The 20,027-nt window shown below is 39.8% G+C and overlaps 1 protein-coding gene and 1 pseudogene across 4 annotated transcripts in view; both read left to right on the top strand.

The window, feature by feature from the left end:
* Positions 1-20,027, top strand: part of CFAP58 (cilia and flagella associated protein 58) — a 118,421-nt gene that overhangs the window by 53,320 nt on the left and 45,074 nt on the right. For 3 of the 4 annotated variants that reach the window (XM_063781170.1, XM_016919292.3, XM_054660522.2), the window contains 6 exons: positions 2,887-3,048; positions 3,983-4,129; positions 9,970-10,110; positions 11,288-11,511; positions 14,336-14,447; positions 17,297-17,401. In XM_063781170.1, the coding sequence (XP_063637240.1) occupies positions 2,887-3,048; positions 3,983-4,129; positions 9,970-10,110; positions 11,288-11,511; positions 14,336-14,447; positions 17,297-17,401 (891 nt within the window). The remainder of the gene's footprint in view (positions 1-2,886; positions 3,049-3,982; positions 4,130-9,969; positions 10,111-11,287; positions 11,512-14,335; positions 14,448-17,296; positions 17,402-20,027) is intronic. The other variant, XM_016919294.3, reaches the window with a different exon arrangement.
* On the top strand, positions 10,402-10,515 carry LOC112204706 (small nucleolar RNA U13; annotated as a pseudogene).

A 20,027-nucleotide genomic window follows, 5' to 3' on the forward strand; every position in this document is an offset into this window, starting at 1 on the left:
TGCATGTTGTCTGCAGAAAGACAGACCATGCTGGTTGGATGCTCAAAAAAGAAATGCCCCTGGTTACCTCTTTCTCTGTGGCATTATTCTGCCTGTGCAAAGAATTATTCCTGTTCTAACATCTCTGAAAGTGACTGAACAAACAATTTTTTTCCTTTCTCTAACGTGCTGCTTGATATTCTGAATGCTGATGATGCTGTTCAAAGTATTTTCAATCTATTAAGCATTAACCTTTCAGTCTTAGATTCTCCCATAACACTTGGTGCATATCTCAGTTTACTGGTTATATCCATTCCTTGATTATCCATTCTATGGTGAAGTCACACCCTACAAGTGAACTTGAGGGTAGAGAATGTGTCTTATTCTTCTTTCTATCATGCGTGCTTTTACAGTGCCTGCCATAGATGGGTCCTCAGTACCTGTTCATGGAGTGAATGAATAAATGGGGGAGTGAATGAATAAGTGAACAATAATGTACTCTGTTCACTTTATGAAACCAACAGAAACCTTGAGATTAAAAAAGAACTAAAAAGAAAGATATAGGCCTAGCTCACTTGGGAAAATGCATGCAGAATCCTAAATGAAATTCCAGCAAACCAAATTCAACAGTACATTAAAAGAATCATCCAGTATGAACAAGGAGGGTTTATCCTGAAGCTGCAAGGATAGTTTTCTATTAAGAAAGCTATTGCTGGTGGTGTGGAAATGTAAAGTGTTACAGCCATTTTGGAAAGCAATCTAGCAATATCTATTAAAGTTGAAAATACATATGTCTTTTGAGCCAGCTATTCTACTCCTGGGAATCCATCCCACAGAAATAAAAGCACAAGTGCATGAGAATACACATACAAAAATGTTTCCTGTAGCATGGTTCAGAGTGGCAAAAAAGTGGAAACAAAGTTAATGCCCATCAGTGGAGAAGAATTAAATTATGATGGCACACCCACTCTATAGGATATTATGCAACCTTTAAAGAGAATGAATTAGAGTGATGATTTCTACAAGGTATTATTTGGTGATAAAAAGGAAAGTGCATTAAGAGTAATTATAAGATCCCATTTGGCCAAAAAGTAAAAACAAACCCCAAAAAGCCAAACAGAAAAAAACAAATCTGTGTAGTTGTCTATTTACTCATTGAATAACTTTGTAAATATTACTTATTTTGATCTGTTTCCTTCTTTGTAAAATTGGGGGCAATAATAGTACATATCTTAGAGGATTTTTGAGAGATTAAAGGAGCTAATACATATAAAATGTCAGGTACATAGAAGGTAACTGATGAATATTAGCTATTATTATTAGGTTGTAGACCTGAATAGAATATGCAGAATCCAATGAAAAATATGGAAGAATACATAGTAGATTGTTAACCTAGTTTTGTTTCGTGTAGAAGAGGGGCTGATGTTGAAGGGAGAAAGTTCAAGTAAATAAGGAAAATAAATGTATATTTCACATTTATGAATTTATTTTAAATTGTGGCACATGGAACTATATATAAAGAAATTAAAATATTTTTAAAAGGAAAAATCTGTTACTAGGTTTATCAAATCAATTGACCCAATAAAAAAGAATAGTACAAAATTATATACATTGAAAGACATTTACTAAAATTCAATCCCATCCCTCCTTAAGCACCTGTAAAAAAATTTTGAAAGGTGCTTATTTAAATATATAAAGGATAAATATTTAAAATCATAGCCATCATTAACTCTGATAGGGAAAGAATAGAACCAGACTTCTCATTTATGTATTTTCTGGGATGGCAATTCTGCAAGTGGAAAAAACGGATTCTTGTAAGTGCAATAATTTGGGAACATGTTGCTCACAAGTAGCCCGCACCTGAGTCATGGTGAATATCAGGATGGCAGAAGTCTAAAAGGTCCTTTTCCACCTTTCGTTCTAGGTAAACTGTCACTTCCTCAGAGATGTGGGCCCAGAGACATGGCCCTGTTTCTTCATATGTGTCCCCTTTTCCTCCATGCTCTGTCACATTGCTCTGTGTCCTCCCATTGCAACCATTAATTAAGGGAACACCAAGAAACACAGCGAAACTTTCTTAAGAATTTTCTCCTTATGTGCTCTAGCTGTTATTTACACTGTAGTTTCCTTGATTTAATCAGATTTCTTCGTGAAAATTTTTCTTCTTAAGGACTTTTTAAAGAAGTTTACCTTTAAAAAAGCAACTTGTGTGGACATTGCAGCAGAGTCATGATGACGTCATTGCTACTGTGTGCATGGCTTGTTGAGAGGTATTGACTCATGGTGGAATTTCAGGTGTTGGTTTTTCATACTTGCAAAAATGAGGCAGTAGTTCTTGCATCCCACCTTTCCTGGAAGTATTTTGTGCACAATAGAATGCATTTTTACGGAGTGCTTTTCAGTTCCCCTGATGGAGTGAGTTTGACATTGGCAAGATAGCGTTATGATTGCTATCAAAGTTCAAAGACCATTTTTCTTTCTCGTGGTTAACTTTATAAGCAGCCAGTGTGGCCAAACAGCTAGGTTATCTCTTATCTTTCTTAGTGCTTTGTGTTAAGATCTGTTTAAGCCTGTGACTATTTTTTTCCCCTTTTTTGGGGGTAGGGTGGTCAGGAGAGGTTTTCAGAATTGAAAGAATTTCTTCTCTTTTTTTTCTTTCTTGTGATCACAAAATAACTGTGTTAAGCTTTATACTTGAGCAGAACTCCAGTATAGATAAAATGTGTATTTGCCCCTAATCAGTTGGGCTGAATTTCTGTGTTGTACTGCAGTGATTATAGCCACTGTCAGATTTTCTGATTACTGGCGTCTCTACCAGCCACCCTTAGATAAAAAACTCCATTTGTCCTGAACCAATAAGCACAGATGGGCTATTTAACCACGTTCATATATGTCTTTCTCCTCCAGGTCCTTATGAACATGGAAGACATAAAAGTTCGTGAAACGCAGATTTTTGACTACAGGAAAAAAATAGCTGAATCAGAGATTAAATTAAAACAGCAACAGAACCTATATGAAGCTGTGAGATCAGACAGAAATCTGTATAGCAAAAATCTGGTTGAGGCTCAGGTAAATAATATATTTATATCCTTACATTTTGATTTATTTTTACCCTGCATTTAAAACAGTTTCTGTTATCCTAATGGCAGAATTTAGAATAGATTAAAAAAAAAACTCATGGAATTCACCTGAAAAGATCAATTTACGCAAAACTATCAGGTTATTTGAAATGGAAATGACACATCTTAATAGGATGTGGAGATCATGGTCCTACTTTTAATTATTATGTAGAATTACTATTCTCGTCTTTCTACTTTTTTTTTTTTTTTTTTTGAGATGGAGCCTCACTCTGTCACCCAGCTGGAGTGCAGTGACGCGATCTCGGCTCACTGCAACCTCTGCCTCCTGGGTTCAAGTGATTCTCCTGCCTCAGTCTCCTGAGTAGCTGGGATTACAGGCACATGCCACCATGCCTGGCTAATTTTTGTATTCTTAGTAGAGACAGGGTTTTCACCATGTTGGCCAGGCTGGTCTCGAACTCCTGACCTCAAGTGATCCACCTGCCTTGGCCTCCCAAAGTGCTGGGATTACAGGCATGAGCCACTGTCCCCAGCTCTCTTTCTAATTTTTAAAACTGCTAATAGCTACCATGACTCAGAGGGCAGCAGCATACTCTTGAATTCCAGAGCTTCACTTCAAAATCTTTTAGTTATATGTTTGTTGTGCTTCCAATTCCTTTTGTAAAAGGAGGAATAAGGTGTGTGCGTGTGACGTTCATTATGCATATTTTGTGTGTATCTCATGAGAATATTTTGAGAGTTAATACAATAAAGTACTTTGAGGTCGATGGGCACTAGAGACAAAGGAATAGTCTAGTTGTAATTGATCAAGAGACCATTGTTTTGAGAGAGCGTCCCTTAAAAGCTCTTAAATATATATTGAACTTCCATAGGGACGATGATGTCTAATTCACTTTCAAACATTTCTCCTTTCATTTGGTTAGGATGAAATAACAGATATGAAGAGAAAGTTAAAAATTATGATCCATCAGGTAGATGAGCTGAAAGAAGACATCTCTGCCAAAGAGTCCGCACTTGTGAAGCTGCACCTGGAACAGCAGCGAATAGAAAAGGAAAAGGAAACATTGAAGGTACTGACCTCATAGTAAAAGCAAAGGACCAACAGTTCATCAGCCCGCTCAGGCGGCCTCCAGTCTCACTGAAGGCAGCCAGGGGCAGGGAGAACAACCACGCCTGCCTGTGGTCACAGTTGCTAGTTACCCAAACCAAGCACACAAGGCACCAGGAGGATGAGCTTTACCATCTCTAGGTCAGGGCTTCTTACAGGTAGTGCTGCTAGGTAGAATGGGGGAAGGGAGCAGTGGAGATGCAAACACACCCCTTTCATTTATGCAGGCTATCATACATCAGTGGGAGAGAACCTAGCAGGTTGGCAGTGCCAAGAAATCCTTGAACTTACAAGCTCGCTACAATCCCTCTGCATTCACAACCAAGTACAACCATTGTGCTCACACCCAACCCTCCCAAACTCCTCCCTGGGCCTTCTATAAGGTGATGCTTTGTACCTCTGTTTTTTACTTTATGTGCATGTGACGTTTCTATCTGCAGTCTTATCAACTGGGTGTTAGAGCTCTGTTCTCACTTGGTTTACCCTTGCCAGGTTTGTAGTTCACTTTACCTCTGCAGGTCTAAGAACTTTGCAGCTGCTCTTCCAGGGATCATCTCTGTCTTCATATATCTTACTAAGACATACCCTTTAAAATCTACTAATTTAGGATATTCTATGTCTACTAACATAAGGACCCTTTCCAAGAATACAAAGCAAATAATTATGCCATTTTAAATCCTCTAACCAAATATGTTTCACTATACACACCACTAAACCTAATGTATTTTTCTTTTTCCTATCCAGTCCAATAGATTTCCCTTCCAATCCAATTGACCAAGGATTAAAAAAGGAACTTCTAAGAAAATAATGCCGCTTTTGTTATGAAAATATATGTGCAGAATACTCATGGGTGCTTAAGAGCCACTTGCAGAAACTGTTTACAACAAATTAGAGACTGGGTACCTTGCTTTCTGCACATATTAGCTTTCAAAGATAGTCACCGTCTTGAAAATTTATATCTAGTGTTGGGCAGGCTCAATGCCATATTTTCTAGATTCTAAGATACCATAGATTGAAATAGGCACTCTCAATTTAATAATGAGTTTTGTCAAGTTAATGATAGGTTTTCATGGAAATAAAATTACTACATTAAATTAACTTAAAGCTCATTTTATTTGAGAAAGATTAAACTGTAAAAAAAGTGCATGTACAAAAAAGATATTGTAACTGATATATTTACCTGTCTCAGACATTCATCTCCCCCACTCTAGCTTATAATAGAAAAAGAGTAGAAGATTCTGCATTGTTTTTTATATATAAAGAAATATACATATATTTTCTAAAACTGGAAAATGTTCTGCGTCTTTGCCCTTGTACTCCCTGTTTGAAACCAGAGTTTTATAGAAAACAGTTTGTTCCACTGTGGAACTTGTAGTGGGATAATGTTTATTTATTGCTGAATGAATCGGAAGAAACTTATTTTAAACATTGCTTCACCCATGAGTGGTATGGACCATGTTAGCAAGGCTCAATGTAATCCATTTGGTGCATCATCTCTTTCCCTTCAAAGGATGGTGTTGGGTCTCATCTCTTACTTTCCCTAGTAATGCTCTATTCAAAAGATTAATTATTACTCCATAATGGGGTCCAAGTTGGAACTAATGTCGTTTACAAAATCCTGCTTTAGAACAAGTGTCCTATACAAAATATCAATTATTCCTAATTCCTCAGAGTTTGACTTTAGCTAATATTTGTTTCATTTATGGCCTCGGCCATCAGGTGTCTACATAAAGCTCAAAAGAAGCATCATAATACAATAAAATACAGGGCAATAAAGTCCTGTATCATTTGGACCTGGGCCAGCAGATTTGGCAGCTGGTGAACATGAAGGATGATTAAAAGGCTTCTGCTCCAGAGACTGCTCCAAATGGAGAATCCCAGGTCTGGATGGCTTTGGGTCATCGATTATAGGAAGATGATTGCTTTGGACTTACTGTTGAACTGGGATGCCCTTTCTCCCTGCATTTCCAATGAAGGCAAGAATGAGGAGCAGAGAGAGAGGCCTGCCTGATTTATTATTTGAGTCTATCCGAGGGTGACTTGCAATGGTGCTCCGACTGGATAATTTTGGCCTATCATTAAGCCCGTTTGACATTCTCTAGAAAAATATGACAGCTCAAATGTTGAGTTTTAGCCTCTTGACTTTTTTAGCCTAAGAATGAATCACATTTCACACAGGTCCCTGGATTTCATGCATCTGAAGTCTGCCAACCAAAACCCTGAGGGAAAGGGCAGATTTTCTAGTAACTTTGCTCCAAGAGACATTTATCTCATTATTGCGAGTTGTACGAAGCTACGCGGGTACATAATCCCTCTCGGAGGGGCAAGCCCTTGCCTGCTAGGTAGCCTGTGAGATACCCTTGGACAGGACAATTCAATTTATGACTTTTCCAAGCCGATAGGCAAATGACTGTCTTTAGTAGGTCATCCTCATCTTCATCCATCCCCTTCAGCAGACAAATCTTGTCCTTCCATGTTTCTTTTACTTTTTCTGTTGCTACCAGGCTCCACTGATGCCTGAGGATCCTGTACACTGTCAGCACATTATGGTTGTGACAGGATGTCCGTAGTTCTCTGCAGATGTTGCTGTGTCTGCATTCATCTGCCCATTGTGTCCCAGGCTTGTTTCATCAGCACTGAAGGAACCATCTCATTTGGAGTGTCTGCCTTCCAGTCCTAACAAGCCCCTGATTCTATCTTGTCTCTTTCCAATCATCCTACATGTATCTGATAGCACTTTGATTCTTGGTGAATAATTCAGCAGCAAATTCTCTGTGTCTAGAGCTCAGCACCACATTAGAGCCTGGCTTCAGGGCACCATATTCTTTTACTCAGTGGACTCTGTAGCCTGCCATGGATAGGGAGCTGTTATCCATGAGAGAGAGAGAGAGAAAGAGAGAGAAAGAAAGAGAAAGAGAGAGAGAGCCTAATTATTCTCATGGCTAGAAGACTTCAGGTGGTACTATTTGTTTTGCTGGATTTAAACAGATGATTTCTATGAAACTCGTGTTGAGATCATGTATGAATGGGAGAAATTCTACAAGTATGACTCTTGAGATATGATTTATGCCCATAGCCAAATCTGGTTACAGATAATCCATAATGCCTTTTGCAAAATTGTATAATTGTGGAAGCAGTGAGTAAAGGCTGTGTCCCGCCATCTCATTATAACTTTTTACCACCAGTAACACTTGGATAGGTGCAGAAACCTCAGGTCCCACCTAGGGCATTGCTTGATGAGCTTTTGAATGCATAGTGGTTGTTGCCATCCTTCCTGGGTGAGATGGCTCAGTTTTATAACTGCTAAATGCATTAGACCCAAGGTATTTTGTTGATGTTAACATTTTCTGCCAATGTCTAATGCCACATCTTGTTTACAGCCCATAAATGTATGACAAAAGGAGACCACTCAGAATTTTGATATATTATGAAAAAAGTACCCAGCAATGTCAAATGCATGAGTGGTTTTACATTTCAGACAGATACTTTTACACACTGTTGATTGCATTTGAATATAACAGGGGTTTCATTTTGTTCTGCTGATGGATTCTGATCAGCTCTTGGCACTTAAGAACAGGGAAGTGAATGTTGCACATCTGGGAAAATAAAAGTTTTATTAAAGAAAGCATGAGCCAAACAGGTATTTTATTGCTGTCTTTGCTGTCACCTTAAATGATTATAGAAACAGAAAGGCTGGTTCTTTGTTCTCTTTCCTAACAGACAATCCCCCCAAGTGGTAAATACTAGATGAGATCTTTTCTCAATAAGTATTTCCTTTTGCTTATCCCTAGACCAAAACATATTTCATGAATGAACAAACAAAATGTCATAAAAGAAACCCTTCGTTTTATAGTACCTGGTTGCATTCAGTTTGTGATGTTACACATCTGTTACAAGGTACACAGTATCTTTTACTGTTTGGATAAGTCTGAGGTGTAGAATTAATGACTTTTGGTTTTCATGGGGCAGAGACAGACCGTAACTAAAGTTGGGTTGGTTCAAAGGCACTTAAAAGTATGAGGTTTCCATCATCTTGGTGTCATTTCTGGGTAGGCGGGGGTCCAAATATTGACTTGAAGGAAAAAATTATTACTCTTTTACTGACATTTGCCAACTTGCAAGCCACTGACAAGTTGAAACCTTAATATTATCTTGTCATCTCCGTTGTGATTCCAGCATGGGGGAAAGCAGAGCTCTTCCTCCTCATTTGCTTCTTCTTGTTCTGACCTGGTCTGTGATATCCATCATCCATCCCAGTTGGGCATGGAACCTCTCAAAGGCATATTCTTCTTTCCTGTAACGTATGTAACTTTGGTTCCCCCACTGCATGCCCTATATAGTGCATGGCACACAAGGCCTTTCCCTGTCTGGCTTAGCTGTTTGTGAGCCTTACCTCCAGCTATTCCCTACCTAACTCTCTAATTCAGCCATACTGGCTGTTCCACTGTCTGGTGAACACACCAGGTACTTTATAGTTTGCATGCCTTTGTTCCCAAAAGCCTGACTGTTGAATGCCCTGCTCTAACACATACCCTTCCATGTTGGCAATATCTGTCAACTGCCAGTGACCTGACTGGTTCTTCCCTCTAAACCCCAGGCAGAAATATAAACTCCTTTATGTGTACACACATGTCCTTTTCACATAGGTAGATAGCATTTTCACACTTGTTGGTTATCCATCATCTTCAATGGATGGCGAATCCCTCAAGTCTTGCTTATCTTCTATATTTAATTTGGAACTCTTGGGTGGTGACAGTAGAAGGAGCACAGGCTTTGGAATCAAAAGATCTGGGTTGGAATCTCAATCTGCTATTTAATAGCTCCATGACCTTGGGCAAGTTGCTTGCTTTTGTCTCTGTAATTGCATTAAATGGAGACAGGAGTAGTTACACAAATGCCTAGTATCATGCCTGGGATATGGTAGGTCACAAACAAACTTGTGGAATAGAAGTGAACATGCACTTTGATGAGACAAAAATTGTCCTGCTGAAACTTAACAGTCCATAGCACCCTTTCTCCATAATTCCTGTGATTTTCATATAAACTTAGGGGCCAGATTCAGGTCTGAGCTCTCTGAGAAAGCAGCCCTGCTACCCCCAGTCTAATGATGATTTTTTCTTTGACCTCCCATAATATCGATTCACTGTCTGTGTGATAATCAAGACGCTGAAAAATTATTGCCTGGACTTCTTAATATTTGCATAATATTTGTCTATCTTATCCTCTCATCTGGGTTGGAAGTGCCATAGAAGTAGGATCTATATATCTTTTTATAAATGACATCCCTTCTGTTTCATCAGGATGTTTTACAAGACAGACAGTTATTATCTTTGACTAGTTTAATTTTGCTTACAAAGGGCTTTACCTTTGCAGTTCGTGTGCTGGTGGTGGTAGGGCCATTACAGGAGCTGGTACACACAGAGGACTCCCCTGTCCTCACCCCCACATCCTGCTCTGCACTATTCTTTGTGAATTCTCCTGGTGTTTAGCTGGTAAGAGATGAAGTGCTGCTGAATACCAATGAAGCCCCTGCTACACATATATGGAAAAATGATAGAAATCCCTCAAGGGCACAACTCAGAATAAACATGATGACTGTAATGTGCATTGCTATTTCTTTATGAGTGTGTGTGTGTGTGTGTGTTGTAAGCTTGTTTTGCTTGTGAGAGTGATCAAACTGTGTTAAATGAAACATCAGAGGAAAGAGTAAGAAGCACAACTGTACATCTAAATCCGGGCCCTGTCGTCCTGGTTTGTGCTGTAACGAATTGAAATTTGCCTGTATCTTCCACTCTTTGTCAGGCTGAGCTGCAGAAGCTGAGACAACAAGCCCTGGAGACAAAACACTTTATTGAAAAGCAAGAAGCTGAAGAGAGAAAACTCCTGCGAATAATTGCTGAGGCTGACGGGGAGAGGTTGAGACAGAAGAAGGAATTAGACCAGGTAGACCAAGTCTCCTTGTCAGACTTGCAGACCTTGTCAACAGACACGAGTATTTAATTCCACCCTTCGAAACTTCCTTCCTCTCTAAGCTCTTCCAACCAGCCCTATTGGAAGAACAGCAGCAGAGACCCATCTTGTGTTGATTAATTATGAAATATTCACTCCTTTATTTGACTTATGAGCACTTCCCACGCCTTAGTCACTCCTCTAGGCACTAGGGACACGTTGGCCACCAAGACAATAAGGTTCATCCTCAAGGAGCTTGCATTCTAGTATAATACAGTTGCTCACATATAATTGCAATTAATAATTACATGATTTGATCTTGACTGGGTGTTCACATGTATGTGTAAGATATGCCTCCCTCAAACCTTATCACAATGTCGGCACATTACCCATCCAACATGAAAAAAAAAAAAAACAATTTGGGAGATAGAAACCCAAATGCATAATTTGGGGGTTAGAAATTTAACTGCTCTGAGGTACCTGGCAGAGAGAAGTTGGTCAGTGCAAGACAGAAGGAAGTAGTGGAACTTGGCAAGAGCTAGCCCACCATGAAGTCATTCAGATTTGAACATTTATAAATATAATGGGTTTGGAAATAAACAAAACGATACACACATGGGCTACAGAATATTAGATAATTGGACTATTATTATTATTTTTGAGACAGAGTCTCTGTCACCCAGGCTGGAGTGTGGTGGTACCATCTTGGCTCACTACAACCTTCTCCTCCCAGGCTCCAGTGATCCTCCCACCTCAGCTTCCCAAGTAGCTGGGACTACAGACATGTGCCACTGCACCTGGCTAATTTTTATGTTTTTAGTAGAGATGGGGTTTCATCATGTTGGCCAGGCTGCTCGCGAACTCCTGGCCTCAAGTGATCTGCCTGCCTTGGCCTCCCAAAGTGCTGGGATTACATGCATGAGCCACTGTACCCAGCCTTGGACTACTATTATTAATATTATTAAGGATTATCTGTTGTGTGGTGTTTTCAAAAACTCTAATGGGAGGGGTCCAGTGTTGATTGTCTAGCCAGCTCTTTCCAGTGCCCAGCCTATGTGGTGCCCAGTACATGTGGGCATTCAATAGATACTCATTGAATGAATGGTGCTGTCACAGTGAAAAGCTAAGGCTCCTCCTTCCCTGGTGACTATGCCCCTCCCTACCTTCCTAGGTCATCAGTGAGAGAGATATCCTGGGGTCTCAGCTTGTTCGGCGCAATGATGAGTTAGCTTTGCTCTATGAGAAGATCAAGATCCAACAGTCTGTGCTGAATAAAGGGGAGAGCCAGTACAACCAGAGGTTGGAGGACATGAGAATCCTCAGACTTGAGATCAAGAAGCTTCGCCGGGAAAAGGGGATTCTTGCCAGGAGTGTGGCTAATGTTGAAGAACTCAGGTAATAGATAATAGAACTCAGGGCTGAAGGCACAGTGCAACGTGGGGAGCTCCTAAAATCACTTCGTAGTCATGCTTGTTGCTCATTGAAGGTCTTTATCGAGTTGTACAAAATGAAGTTTACAGGATGAAATTATTAACAAATAATAAGAGCAGCTTTTCCATAACATCTCCATTGTGCCCATGCTATGTCACAATAATGAACCAGCTTCCTTTCGGGGGGGTATGGGCGAGTGCGAAAAGGTTTTTAAAAAACCGCATTCTGGATTTTACAAAAGAATTTTCAAGGAAATTAGTTACAATTCAGAAATTTTTTCCCCCAGTGGGCTTTCTTGAATTTCTTTAATAAGTTAGTATGCAAGAGAGGGAGCATCAATATTGAAATTTAATCTGGTAACATTTGCACATCTTTTTCTTGGAATTATATACAGGAAGAAAAGAGGTGGAAAATATAATTTTATCACTACTTGAAAACTTCGTTTCCTTAGAAGGCGGCCAAATTTTATATCTCACTTTTGATTTATCTTCTGCAGCTTTCACTTTAGCTTAGTGTGCCTTCTTCTTTCTTTAAATCTTGCATTACACAAGATCTACTTTCCCTTTGGGAAAACGTCACCATGTTTTATATAGGCAATTGCAGGAAACCAAATAAGAGTTCTGGTATTTTCTCAGTAGCTATCCTTATTCCTCACACACTTGTAGATGAACAGTATCCTTGACCATCTTGGAATAAGGACATGGTTTGGATCTGCTTCTCAAATCAATTGGGTTAGAAGATAGTTTGGATATTTAAATGCAATGAATATATTCAGGAATAGCGAGGTTGCCACTATCAAGGATAAATCAATACTTTTTCTTTTTTTTTTCTTTTGGAGTTGCTTGTATTTCAGATGATGAAAGCAGTACAAATTCATTGTAGAAAATGTGAGAAATGCAGAAAAAATATAAAGAAGGGATTAGAAAATCACTCATAACTTTACTACCCAGAGATACCACCACTGACATTTTGGAGACAAATGGATTCATTCTAAGTAGCTATCGAATAGTCTCCAAACCATCACTAAACTTGTCAGCCATGAGTTATTTTTATTACATACACAAAGGACCACATTTTATCCATTCCCATTCAGTATTGCTAGTTTGTTGATAATATGTTTTATTTTTCTTTTCAATGGGAAGACAACTTAATAAAGGTTGGCGGTCAGCTAGTATGAATTCCAATCTGTCTGGCTACCTACAAGCTGTGTGACCTTGGGCAAGTCACTGAACTTCCCTGAGCTTTGGATTTGGCGTCACAATTAAACAGGAAAACAAATCAATGTGCCTAGTATAGAGTCTAGTACAAAGCAGGCCGTCAAATACGGTAGCTAATATTTCTGCCCTCCCCTTCTGATGACATTCTAGAAAATTGAAGTGTTAAAAATATGCTTTTAATTCTAAGCAGCTTGCTCTGAGCGCCCTGTTGAGTGAACATCATGCAGTTAATTCTAATGGTTTGTCTTGCTAATGAGGGGAAGTTGTATTATTGGTTTAAATGAAGCGATTAAGTAAAAGAGATGGCTTAGTATTAGTAATCTGCACCCCTGCAGCAGGCGAGGACAGGTCATAATATCCTTATTGCCCGTGTCAATGCAAGTGCTTGCTTCTTCTCTGCCTCCCAACGTCTCATTCGATAGGGCGACAGCCAGCTCGCAACACTGAGGATGGCTGTCACATATTACCTATCAACTAGAGATTTCTGAAGATTTTAGCAGTGTGTTTCAGCCAGAGCTAGTTATTCAGGACTTTTTCAGCCATCTGTGTAGTTGTGGAACTCAAGATAAAATCTCATTACAACTTCTAACTTGGATTTCTCAATCCGGACTGCATGTGAGAATTGCCAAGACCTCTGAAGCTGGGGACCCATGCTAGACTATTAAACGGAATCCCTGTAAGGATTGGGTCCAGGAGAAGAGGTATTTTTCAAAGCTCCCCAGGGGATTTCAATGTGTAGTGAGGGTAGAGACGTATGCCCTAACTAGTGTTAGGTTATCACCTGAGCCTCAATATATTGCTGTCAGGTGCTGAGTTTGTGGACTGTAGCCTGTTCACTTATTACCACTATAGAGACACTCAGAAACATTAAACAGTATATTGAAACTGTCATAATTCACTGCTGAAATGGTCTGACTCTGTGTCCCCACCCACATCTCACCTTGAATTGTAATAATCCCCACATGTCATGGGTGGGGTCCAGGTGGAGATAATTGAACCATAGGGGTAGTTTCCCCCATGCTGTTCTCGTTGTAGTGATGTAGTGAATAAGTCTCACGAGATCTGATGGTTTTTATAACTGGGAGTTCCCCTAGAGAAGCTCTCTTGCCTGCCACGGTGTAAGATGTTCCTTTGCTCTCCCTTTGTCTTCCTCCATGATTGTGAGGCCTCTCCAGCCATGTGGAACTGTGAGTCCATTAAACCTCTTTCCTTTATAAATTACCCAGTCTTGGGTATGTCTTTATTAGCAGTGTGAGAAAAGACTAATACAATCCCCCTGCCCTTTGTTCTTTTCGTATACTTATAAATTTATTGAGTATCCAGAACCATGACTCTGACTCTGAAGCCCTGGCACTTTTTTTTTTTTTTTTTGGAAAGCTAAGCCAATTCTTGAGCTCTGCAAGAATTAATATCATCTTGCCCAGAATTAGGAGGCTGGTCCCTGTGTTCACAATATTCTCCCTAACTCCAACTTTTTATATAAGACATAGTGTGTATGCAACCAATTAAAGATAGATAGGATATTCAAACAGGTGGATAATTCTTTGCAAAATCAAGTTTGTCTTATTCAGACAGGAGTTTTTTCACATGCAAAGAGAATTGTTGAAGGAGAGGACACGCTGCCGAGCCCTGGAGGAGGAGCTGGAGAATCCCCTGAATGTGCACAGATGGAGGAAGCTCGAGGTAACATCTGGCAGCGTGTTCTCCCCATCCCCAAATCTCTCCTCCTATCCCACGCGAAGCTTCTAACCTAAAGCACAACGAGAAGCGAGGTTTTATTTAATGCTATGCAAATTGTCACCTAAAATGTAAGGCTGTATCTGATGTAAATTGAGTTCTCTCAGAACCAGATGGTTCATTTGGGTTTTGTTTTAAAAGTCTTGCACAAAATTCTTTCTACCTAAAGAAAGCCCAGTGAAAGCTGTGAACCTGCCTCACCAATTGACATTTATTTTTCTGGCTTGGGTAGGTTTTGGTTAACCAGTTATCCTAAGGCTGCCTGTTAGTCTTGGATGTTCATGGCCTTTAATGATATTGGTCACCAGCATCTCCACCATCTTTCAATTGATCTTTGCCTCCTTTTATTACTTACAGAAAATACGGTTTTGTGAACTGCCCTCTTTTTGAAAGCATTGCGTTAGCCAAGCCCTTTCTTTTAGAATCTGGGGATACAGCTGAAGTCCCATTGGTAGGGGATGGATAATCAACTTCATATTTAATTTAATTCTGTGACTTTCTGATAGTCATTACCACCAGCACTGAAAATGACAGTTAAAGACAAACTCTGCTTATTCAAGAAAATCCATCTCTTTAGTTGTAACTAGCAATGTGGATGCTAAAAGGGCCTTCGACTAAATGAATGATCAGGGTATTGGGAGATGTAAGTATGTCATATAAGATAAAGCAGGGCAGGTATAAGAAAGAAAATCAGCCAGGGAGATTTTTGTTTTTGTTTTTCTTTTTTTTTTGAGATGGAGTCTCGCTCTGTCACCCAGGCTGGAGTGCAGTGGCGTGATCTCGGCTCACTGCAAGCTCTGCCTCCCGGGTTCACGCCATTCTCCTGCCTCAGCCTCCCAAGTAGCTGGGACTACAGGCGTCCACCACCATGCCCGGCTAATTTTTTGTATTTTTAGCAGAGACACGGTTTCACCGTGGTCTCAATCTCCTGACCTCGTGATCCGCCCGCTTCAGCCTCCCAAAGTGCTGGGATTACAGGCATGAGCCACCACGCCCAGCCTTTGTTTTTCATTTTAATTTTTTTTCTTTAAGAATGGAAAAGACAATATGTATTTTACATAGGGACCTGTAAGAGAGGAAAAAATAGAAATTCCTTTATTTTTGTTTTTAATTTTTATTTTTTCCTTATAAGAAAGAAAATCAGCCAGGTAGATTCTTGTTTTCCATTTTTATTTTTTCCTTTTAATGAAGAAAGCATTAAGGATAATGCATTATAAATTGTTATGTAAACATGAGGCCTGAATTTTAACAGCATCCAACCCTGCCAGGTGAATGTGTGCCAGATCTAGTCCCAATAGATGGATATCAGTTGGCACTGCTTAGTATTTCTTAAGCAAAGTCAGAGTCAATAGCATCTCTCTTTTTCTTTTCTCTTTTGGACCCTCATTCCTTCCTCTTCAAATGCCAAGAGTGGTGTAGTTTACTAACCCAATAGTAATATGGATATGTCTGCAGAAGTGGAGATGAAGATTTTAAATTCATTTACTGTCACATTAGTTTATTCCATGTGTTTTCATGCAGATCTTTAAAGTTTCCAATTCCACATCAATTTCTGTTAGAAAAATTAGAAAATAGAGACTCTGGGAGGCAGTTGAAAATATTTAGCTGTTAGATTAATTCAAAATGTCAGTACAGTTGAAAGTGAAGCCTTGGCTGAAAGTGTAGAGGACACATTACCAATTTATAACTGTATATCTTGTTTGAATTGTACACAACTAGTGAAGGAACATCAAAGCTTTGTGGATTGATAATTCCATTTCAGAGCTAAATGCCATGGTAGTGTTCTGCTGCCAATAATTAGCAGAAGTCCACATCCTGGAAGCGGTCCCCATCATAGACTGCAGTGAATCTTCCTGTTGACAATTACCAAAGGAGAATCCTAAGGCTGAGTGAATTAGGGAGCCCTGCTTCATTCCATTCAAGAATTCTAGGGGCTGGGCACAGTGGCTCACACCTGTAATCCCAGCACTTTGGGAGGCCAAGGTGGGAGGATTGCCTGAGCCCAGGAGTAAACCTGGGCAGTCTAGTGAGACCCTGTCTTTACAAAAAAATTAACCAGATGTGGTGGCATGTGCCTGTGGTCCCAGCTACTTGGAAACTGAGGCAGGAGGATTGCTCGATCCCCCAGAGTTCAAGGCTGCAGTGAGCCATGATCGCACCACTGCACTCCAGCCTGGGTAACAGAGTGAGACCCTGTCTCAAACAACAACAACAACAAAAAGAATTCTGGAAAATTAAGTAAACAGAGGAGATGGTAGGGTAAGCCTCAGAGCATAGGAATTGAGAACTGTGCCTTTGGAGCTTGGCATATTTGGGCGTGATTCCGGCTCTGAGCCTTGCCAGTCTGGGTAAATGACTTAGTTTCTCTCAGCCTCAGTTGTCCTATCAGTATAAAAGGAGAAGACATACTGTCTCCTAGGGCTGTCCTGCAGCTAAAGTATAATGTTGTATAAAAAGCACTTAGCATAGTACCTGGATGGTGGCAAAGAATCATATATCAAGCATAGTAGCTACCATTATTGTTATTCCCACTGGTGGAATAAACATATTTACTTTGTATTCATGGAATAACTAATGCCATAGAAAAAACATTAGGAAAACTGCAGTCTGCCTTTTTGGGGACAGGAATTTATGATTTTCTCATTTATTATACTTTATTTTTGGTTCTAATTCTCTCTGTATTAGGTCTGCAGGTTTGCAATAGATTTTAATAAGACAATGTGCATTTTACATAGAGGCCTCAGTGCTTTGAAGCTGATGATATCTCAGCTGCTATTGTTGTTCCCCTTGGACAGGCCAGCGACCCCGATGCATATGAGCTGATACAGAAAATTCACACCCTGCAGAAGCGTCTCATCAGCAAGACTGAAGAGGTGGTTGAAAAAGAGCTGCTCCTACAGGTAGCATTTTTGTTTTCTGTACTCATTGTACAAGTGGATTGCCTTAGCACCACCATCTCCAGGACTACGTTCTTAGAATTAGTCAGTTATTTGGCAGCATTGCATGTCCTGTATTTAACTGTAGATGGCAACAGTGACTTACACATAAAGAACAAGCACAGCCTGATTAATTGGTCTTTTACGTTGCGATCACTGATATTTCAAGAATTCTGGAAAATTAAGTTCAAGGCTAGACTTACTGCAATGGGTAATGTGAGCAACCCCCATCCCACTTCTCTACAGTTTTATTTATCAGATTCTTTTAAACATTTTTCTTCATATCTTCATATAATGCAAAATGCTGTGATTTTGATTTTGAAAATAAGCTTTCTCATAGAGCACAAATGATCTGTTCACATGAAGATTTGTGTGAGTGAAATGGAAGAAGAGATTTCTTTTTGAGGATTTTATGCAGTAAATTGTTCTGTAGCAATTAGGCCTATATCTTTGCAAGGGCCAGCTGTCATCATCATCACCATCTTCCTCACTGCCATCATCATCATCATCATCACTTACTGCATGCCAGATATGCTGGTGGCTTTACCTACTTGGTCCCATTTCCTCTTTGCAGTTCAGGAAGCAGGTGTGGTCATCCCCAGCTGATGACCGAGGAAGTCAGGGCCCACGAGTTTAGTGTGGATGAGAATGTCAGCTCTTGAAGTTAGATGGCTTGGTTTGGAATACTGCCAGTTGCTATGTCAGTTTAACTTCATTGCACCTGATGTTCTTAGTCTGTATTATGGGACAATAACAGAACCTGTGAAAATGGATATTGTGAGGATGGAAAGGGTTTAGTATTATCCATGGTAACATGGTGTCTAATAAATATTAGCAATTATTCATGTTACTTTGGATTCCAAAACCCATAATTAATTAATTAATTAATTTTTTGAGACAGTCTTGCCCTGTTGCCCAGGCTGGAGTGCAGTGGTGCCATCTCGGTTCACTGCAGCCTCTGCCTCCCAGGTTCAAGTGATTCTCCTGCCTCAGCCTCCCAAGTAGCTGGGATTACAGGTGTGTGCCACCACGCCTGGCTAATTTTTGTATTTTTAGTAGAGATGGGGTTTCACCATGTTGGCCAGGATGGTCTCAAACTCCTGACCCCAAGTATCTGCCTGCCTTGGCCTCCCAAAGTGCTGGGATTACAGGCGTGAGCCACTGTGCCCAGCCCCAAAGCCCATAATTTTAATCACTAGGTTAATATTAGTAGGAGTAGGAACTTCTATATATGAGTAAGGGACATTTGCTCCTTCTGTTTTACAGTCTACCTTAAGAAAGATATTTACCCTAAAGTTGGGTATACAGTAAATAGCCTTCCAGAATATCGTGACACTGAATGGCCAACAGGGATTTTCCTCTTCTCTTGTAGATTACTGTGTGGTTGAGGGAGTAGACTTTGGAGTCCAGAAAGATCTGGTCTTAAATCAGTTTCAATCCTTGATCATTTCATGACTTTAAGAGAATTACATACGTTGTACAAATCTCAGTTTTCCCATCTGTAAAATGGGGATAATAATACCTGTTTTTTTATAATGGGAGGAGGATACTCTAATCAGAGTACATAGTTTGGATGTCTTGTAAGGATAACCAATTAGTACGTGGCACTGGGCTTTGACAGTCCAGAGTTTGCTGTTCCACTGATGCTGGCCACAAGTCATTTCCCAAGTCTGTGCAGCTGGTTAAGTGCTAGGGTGGGACTTGGTCCCGGCAGTCACTCCAGAGCTCACGCTTTCTACTTCCTTGTCTGTTCTGTTATCACCACTTTGTTAGTTTTAAAAAGAACCAAATCTTATGTTTGCCAAGCATCTGTATTATAAGTTTGTTTTATATTTCATGGACTGCTCTAACTTTATTATTTCCTTCCCTCTATATACTCTGGGTTTACTGGGTTCTTCTACCTTTTTAAGGTTAATGCTCAGCTCATCAATGTTCAGTCTTCTCTTCTAATATAAATATTTCAGTTATAAAATGTCTTTTAAATTATTTATTTAGGGTTGGGTGCAGTGGATCATGCCTATAATCCCAGCGCGTTGGGAGGCCAAGTGGGGGTGGATTGCTTGAGCTCAGGAGTTTGAGACCAGCCTAGATAACATGGCAAAACCTTATCTCTACAAAGAATACAAATATTAGCCAGGCGTGGGGGCGTGCACGTTTAGTCCCCGCTACGCAGGGAGAATTGCTTGAGCCCATGAATTCGAGGCTGTAGTGAGCTGTGATTGTGCCACTGCACTTCAGCCTAGGTGACAGTGTGAGACCCCGTCTCATAAAAAAAAAAATTATTTAGTTCCTTTCCACAGGTTTTGATATGGGGAATTTTCATTTAGTCCTAAATGTTGTATATTTTCAGAATTACTTCTCCTTTGACAGTAAGTCTTAATAAATATTCACTATTTCTCCTAATCATAATTAGGAGATATTTTATGATATTTTAGGATAATTAAAAGTGTATTTTAAATTTTCCAAATATATATGTATTTAAGTTATCTTTTACTTACTGATTGGTCACTTTTCTGCATTGTTGTCTGTATTATACAGATTCTTTGGAATTTGTTGAACTTGATTTGTGACCAACTAAGTGGTCAGTTTT

Source organism: Pan troglodytes, chromosome 8 (assembly GCF_028858775.2).
Source record: "Pan troglodytes isolate AG18354 chromosome 8, NHGRI_mPanTro3-v2.0_pri, whole genome shotgun sequence".
In the NCBI taxonomy this organism is placed as follows: domain Eukaryota; kingdom Metazoa; phylum Chordata; class Mammalia; order Primates; family Hominidae; genus Pan; species Pan troglodytes.